At 35.8% G+C, this 6,974-nt stretch overlaps 1 protein-coding gene across 1 annotated transcript in view; it reads left to right on the forward strand.

The window, feature by feature from the left end:
• Positions 1–6,974, forward strand: part of CCDC14 (coiled-coil domain containing 14) — a 42,903-nt gene that overhangs the window by 16,767 nt on the left and 19,162 nt on the right. Inside the window, exons 8-10 of the mRNA XM_024120306.3 lie at positions 527–1,028; positions 3,421–3,562; positions 4,392–4,485. Coding sequence (XP_023976074.2) covers positions 527–1,028; positions 3,421–3,562; positions 4,392–4,485 — 738 coding nt within the window. The remainder of the gene's footprint in view (positions 1–526; positions 1,029–3,420; positions 3,563–4,391; positions 4,486–6,974) is intronic.

Genomic DNA, 6,974 nt, shown 5'->3' on the forward strand with positions numbered 1-6,974 from the left:
TATAGCGTTTTATATACTGCTTTTTTTCACTTAACATTTTATGGTAATTTATCTTTTGTAAATTTTTAATAAGTTGTTAATACTCTATGTAGTGGATATACCATGGTCTTTGTAACTACTCACCTATGGTTAGACATTTAAGGAAGTTTTTACCATTGTAACATTTCTCTAAATATATTTGTGCAAAAGCTTTTTCACCTTATTTTCTTACATTGTAATTTCCCAAAGTGGAATTTTATTCAATCCCAAAGTAGACTAATTTTTGATGCCTTTAAACCATGTGTGATATTTTTAAACGATCTATTTAAGTCATGGCTTTATAATGTTCCCATATTGCAGAGTGAACTAATTAAGCTTTAAAAAGCTAGAATATTGTGCTGAGGGGAAATTCAGTTTATTTACTGGTAATCTATAACTCCATCCTGCAACTGTCATCTAACATTTTTCGTTTGAGTTTATTATAGTTAATGCCTACAAGTCAGTGCTTACATTTTTGAAGGCTTAACTTGCTTTTTTCTTTCTTTAGGAAGTTCAGACTGATGGTGGCAACCAGTTTGCATCACAAGGTAGAACAATTCCTGTGAACTGTACTGATGATGTTCTAAGGAATTCCTTCAGTACAAGTCTTGGAGTTCCATGTAGCCTGCCCCAAACTGACAAACCAGCTACTCCAACATTTCAGCAGCTGGGTCTTGCTAATGGAATTCTCCCACAACAAAGAGTTCTTAAGGAACCGGACCTACTAAAGTGTTTCCAAACATACACGAAACTGTTGCGTTCTCATCCAGACAGTCGGACTTGCTGCAGCCCCACCCTATTACAGCCAGATTTCTTGGCTACTGATGAAGAAAAATATGTGAAAGAACAAATTGGAGAGGTCAGAAGTGAAAGAAAGGATTTAAACATACCCGTGCAAGATACAAGAATAAAGGATGTGCAGAATGCAAAAAATGTGAACCAGAGTGCTGAAGAAGTTAGAACTATCAAGTATTTGTTGGGAGAGCTCAAGGCCCTGGTAGCAGAACAAGGTAGATAAAGACTTTCTTTATAATTTTCTGTGGCACATCATTTATTTTATTTTTTTAATAATTTTAGCATTAACTAATTAATTTTTTAAAATTTATTACTTTTTATGGCTGCATTGGGTCTTTCGTTGCTGTGCACGGGCTTCCTCTAGTTGCTACGAGCAGGGGCTACTCTTTGTTGCAGCGCGTGGGCTTCTCACTGCGGTGGCTTCTCATTGTGGAGCACGGGCTCTAGGCACACGGGCTTCAGTAGTTGTGGTGTGCATTCTCAGTAGTTGTGGCACGGGCTGTAGAGTGCAGGCTCAGTAGTTGTGGCACACGGGCTTAGTTGCTTCGCGGCATGTGGGATCTTCTGGACCAGGGATCAAACCATGTCCCCTGCATTGGCAGGCAGTTTCTTAACCACTGCACCACCAGGGAAGTCCCTGTGGCATGTCATTTAAATTCAGAATAACTGACATGGAGTTTGTGATATTTTCCATAGAAATATGTCTTGTGCTAATGAGGAAATGAATTTTGTCTGTTTTATTCTTATTTTTTAGGTTTTGCTCCCTCTTGTTTCCTGTGGATTTGAAATGTGCTAGGGAATATCAAACAGTCTTTTACTTGCAAGTGTGTATTCATTCTGCTTGATTCAAAGGACCTTGAAAAGATTCAACCAGTTATAGAGATAAACTTTAAGGGGTTAGAGGACCCTAAACATGATTAACTCCCTAGAATAGAATGATAATTTTTTCCTATTTTAAAAAGGTGCAGAAAATTTCCTCTCATCATTTCTTTAATAACCAACTGTTATAATGTTTAACAAATCTCACTTTGAGAGGGAACCTAAAACTTTTTATGCCCTTTTAAATTCACTCTTGGGATTTTTTAATTAAATCAAGAAAAATGTCTTGGGTGGAGTTAAGAGATATTTGAGCCAGGTCATATTCATGTTTTCATTATGGGTATATATTCTAAATAATGGCTTTCATCTGGAGTTAGTTACAGATTTGTCATCTAGAAAACACAGTAATTAATTGTGGAAGCACTGATTGAATACCTAATATTTGCAGGCTGACAAAAAAAAGTACCAAATCTTAAAATTTATCTAAAGGATTGTAGCACTGTTGATCCAGTGGTTTAATATATTAAAATCTCTTGTGTTTTTAGACTTTAAGTTTATTACTATTTTCTTAACCAAATACTTAATCATTGGTAACAATAATAATAGTAACAATATCATTTACTGAGCGCTTACCATGTGCCCAGCACTGTGCTAAGTGTTTTATATGCATTATCTCGTTTAATCCTCACAGCAACCCTATGAGGTACTGTTATTGTCCCCATTTTACAGATGAGGAAACTGAGGCTTGCAGAACAGTATTTCATTTAATCCTCTCAGCAACCCCATGAGGTACTGTTGTTATCTCCATTTAACTATGAAGAAACCTAGGCTTCAACAGTTAAGTAATTTGACTAAGGTACATTGCTAGAAAATGGTGGAGCCCAGGTCTCGGCCTCCAGTGCTTACAAGTAAAACCCCTCTAGGGAGGATTGGTAGAAGTCTGCTCTGTAATTGGGCACAGTTGTTTACTGTGTGCATGTAAACATTCCATCAGGGTGTTAAAATACTCATGGAGTTGAGTAAATTTTTGTAACTAGGATATACTTTACCTCTTTTAGATATCAGACAGTTAATATATTTATCAAATGTTTTCAGTTCACAGAAAATTTGAATAGAAATGAGGGGACAAAAATAAAAGGACAAAAGATCTAAAATCTACCTTCTACCTGTGGCTGTTTGCCATCTCCCAAACCATCCGCTCCCCACAATTAATAACAAAAATGATAACTGCTTTTGATGCTACATCAAATGAAGTGTAGCTGATTATGTTAAACTACTTTATAAAACTAAATAATAAAACCTTATCTTAGTAGACCTTTCCTCAATGTGTTGCCAAATTGAATCACCTAAAGTGAGTTATTTGTTTATGCCAGGTTCAAAGGTTGTATTATAAATGTTAATACTGTAATTAATTATAGGAAACCCTTTAGCAATTATAGGAGTCTAATATAGTCTTTTGGTAAATGTGAACTAGGAGATATATATAAACCATCTTCCTACTAGACACTTTAACTGAAAAAATCACTGATATAATAATTCTGTGACTTAAGATTAATCTTTAGTTTACTGAACTTAATGTCTTTAGAATTCTTTTCAGTAAGGAAATGCAGGCGGCAGGAAAGAGGAAAACAGGATTTGTACAATAAATTCATAAATAACTGAGTTGAGTTTGTTTATAGCATGTATGTATATTTCTGAAATATTTTCTTTTTTAGTAATACATATGAATAATCTTATCCAAAAATAATTTATAATATTGTCTTTACTCATTTCTTCTGCCTTTTATAGAAGATTCAGAAATTCAGAGGTTGATTACAGAACTGGAGTTGTATATATCTCTGCTTCCAACAGTAAATGGAAACACAAATATTCAGGTTGAAATAGCACTGGCCATGCAACCACTAAGAAGTGAAAATGCTCATTTACGCAGGTAAGAATTGCTCTTTGAATTTTTTTGTCTCCATGCAAAGATGTCCTGTGGCCAGAACAAAAGTGCCTAATGAGATATCTAGGGCTTCATAAGGAAAATAGATATATACTGTCTTACTGTGTTTCTACTTTTTCTTCCCTATTTTCCAAATATTGCTGGCATTCTCTAACTCTTCCGTTACTTCTGCCCACTAGTACATATTTTTTTACATCTGTTATCACTTGGTTGGTAGTGAATGGAGAGGAAAATGAACTACCTCAGGGTATTTATCAGGCCAGTCTAGGCCATACAGTAACAAACTCCAAAATCTCAATGGCGTAGCACAGCAGAAGTTTATTTCTCCCTCACACCAAGACCAGCATGGGTCATCTGAGGCTATCCTGTGACTCAGGATTTAGGTTCCCTCCATCTTAGGATCTACTGTCACAGTATATGTTTTTCAGGAAATAGAGAACATGGATATGGCAAACCAACTCTTACATGCCCTGGCCCAGAAGTATGATAGTCTCACTTCTACTTGTATTTTATAGGCTAAAATGAGGAATATGGCCCTGCCTAATATAAAGATATGGGACATGAAATTTTCTCATACTTCCATATACTCCAAAGGAAAGGAGAACCTAATATGGGTGAGCACCAGTCGCCCCACTACATTCAGACATAGGAAAAAACTCATTTAAATTCTTAGGTAATTTTTCTTTTGGCTCTCTTAACTTATGTTGATATTATGGCCTTAATTTGTTTAGAAAAGATATGAACCAGTATCTAATCTTGAAGTACAGAAATCACTTACACGTTATCAATAATACCTTAACTTTGAACATTTCAGTGGTGATCACCAAGGCCCCTGCTCCATTGTCTATCAGTACACTTTGCAGAGGATTGGAGGACACTTTCAGGTGCTTCTGCAGCACTGCAGTGTGTGAGTGTGCCCTGAGAGGGCATTACAGTTGCGTGAGCTATAGGCATTGTACCAGATGGGAACTGCAAGGACCTGCATAAACATTTTTAAAAACTGGAAAGCAACAATATAGGATTCCTAGTTGGAGGATAGCTTAAATTCATGAACCTGGAGCCTGCAAAGGCACGACACCTAGTGAGATTTACTCGTTTAGGATTATTTCTCTAAAGATTATTAGTTTTTAGATACTGTGGTATATGGTGGGGTTGCTGGTTTAAATTCTAATAATACTGTCTTTAGTCCTGACCTAAGGGATCCCTATAATAGCATTAGTTTTTCAAAAGCAAGACCAAGTATAAATAATAATGTAATAGCCAATACTACTACTGACATTTATTGAATGTTTCTTATGTGCCAGGCCATAAGACATAATATAATATGTGCCATATATTATCCTTTGTATGTCATCTCTTTAAATTCTTACAGCAGCTCTATGAGGTAGGTTTTATGTTATTCTTATTCAGATGAGGAAACCAAGGCACAGAGAGGTTATGTAACTTAACCCAAGGTCACATACCTAAGATGTAACAGAGACAAGACTCAAACCTGGGCAGTTTGATTTTAGAGTGCATTGATCTTAATTTCTACGCTTCTGCATTGCTTCTGCTAGGAAGTAGAGACTAACTTATTTATGTTTCAGTATTTATGTGTATTTTGTGGAACAAAAGAACATACTGTAATCCATTTAAAATAAACACAAATGTTTTTAAAGGTATGATTATCAAATAATGTTTCTTAAACAAACAGACTAAAACTTAGTCTCCAGATATTATCTATTTTAACTCTGTGACCATGGGAAATATCAGTAGTTGTTATTTATTTATATTCCTTAGAACATTTTAAAATTGCTTTAGGAGCTAATTTATAAGCCACTTAAGAAAATGAGAATACTTTATTGGTCACTGCTTGTTGTTAATTTTTTTTTAAGGTATTAGTTGAATGTCTCACCTAATTCTTCAGACTTGGCATCAAAGCTTTTTGGCTGTGTCCTTAGAGGACAAAGATTAAATAGCATGCTACTGCCATTGTTTACCTGACCTAAAATTGAAATTATTGAAAAATGAGGAATTTGTCAGATACTCTTTTTAGCAGAATGAGATTTCCAGCACAAGTATAGGAATTTTTTTTGCCTCTTTGGTAATTAATCTTTATTTGGAAAGAAACATCCATAATCTCCATTACAAATGAAAGTTGGAATGCATAGGCTTATTCAAAAGTGTTTTTCAGCTTTTTCAATAAAAAAAAAAAATTTTCTTTCTTTTTTGGGCATTTTGAAACTTCCTGTTCCTTTATGGCCAGAAAACTAATCTTTCAGGACTTTCTTGGTGTTTATTGCCATCTTGTGGCTTAAAAAAAAAATAGCTAGGTGCATTATTTCTTTGGCATTTGGGTCTGGGCAGTTTTTATGTGAGACTCCTGACACAGTGCTCAACATTTAGCCTTCCTGGTCCCTACCCATAAAATGTCTGTGGTGCCCTATTCACTGTGACCACCAAAAGGCCTGGCACTTTCCTAACTTGCCTGGATGAGGGCTGTGGGGGTTCCAGTTCAGCTAGAGAGGGACTTTAATATTCAAAGGGCAGCTTAGAATTCATGACCATTTCCTGATATTAGACTCAAATATGAGACCGTTGTGTATCCACACAAAAGAAAAGCTGAAGTGGACATCAATGGGAGGAGCTGGAGTGTGGCCTTCAGTCTTTTGGCCTGATAATTTGACATATGGTAACATAATTCTTCCAGATGGAAGTTACTAGAGGAAGAATAGATTGTTTGCTTTTATTTCACTTCTTTTTTTTTAGCTTTTTTTTTAGTTTTTGAATTTTTGAATTTTTTTTAATACAGCAGTTCTTATTAGTTATCTGCTTTATACATATTAGTGTATATATGTCAATCCCAATCTCCCAATTAATCACACCACCACCACCAACCCCTGCCACTTTCCCTCCTTGCTGTCCATACGTTTGTGCTCTACATCTGTGTCTCTATTTCTGCCCTGCAAACCAGTTCATCTGTACCATTTTTTAGGTTCCACATATATGCATTAATATACGATATTTGTTTTTCTCTGTCTGACTTACTTCACTCTGTATGACAGTCTCTAGATCCATCCATGTCTCTACACATCACCCAATTTCATTCCTTTTTATGGCTGAGGAATATTCCATTGTGTATATGTACCACATCTTCTTTATCCGTTCGTCTGTCGATGGGCATTTAGGTTGCTTCCATGTCCTAGCTATTGTAAATAGTGCTGCAAGGAACGTTGGGGTGTGTGTCTCTGTTTGATTTCTACTTTTCTCTGGGTATATGCCCAGTAGTGGGATTGCTGGGTCATATAGTAATTCTATTTTTAGTTTTTTAAGGAAACTCCATACAGTTCTCCATAGTGGCTGTATCAATTTACATTCCCACCAACAGTGCAAGAGGGTTCCCTTTTCTCCACACCCT

This window comes from Physeter macrocephalus, chromosome 1 (assembly GCF_002837175.3).
Source record: "Physeter macrocephalus isolate SW-GA chromosome 1, ASM283717v5, whole genome shotgun sequence".
Classification (NCBI taxonomy): domain Eukaryota; kingdom Metazoa; phylum Chordata; class Mammalia; order Artiodactyla; family Physeteridae; genus Physeter; species Physeter macrocephalus.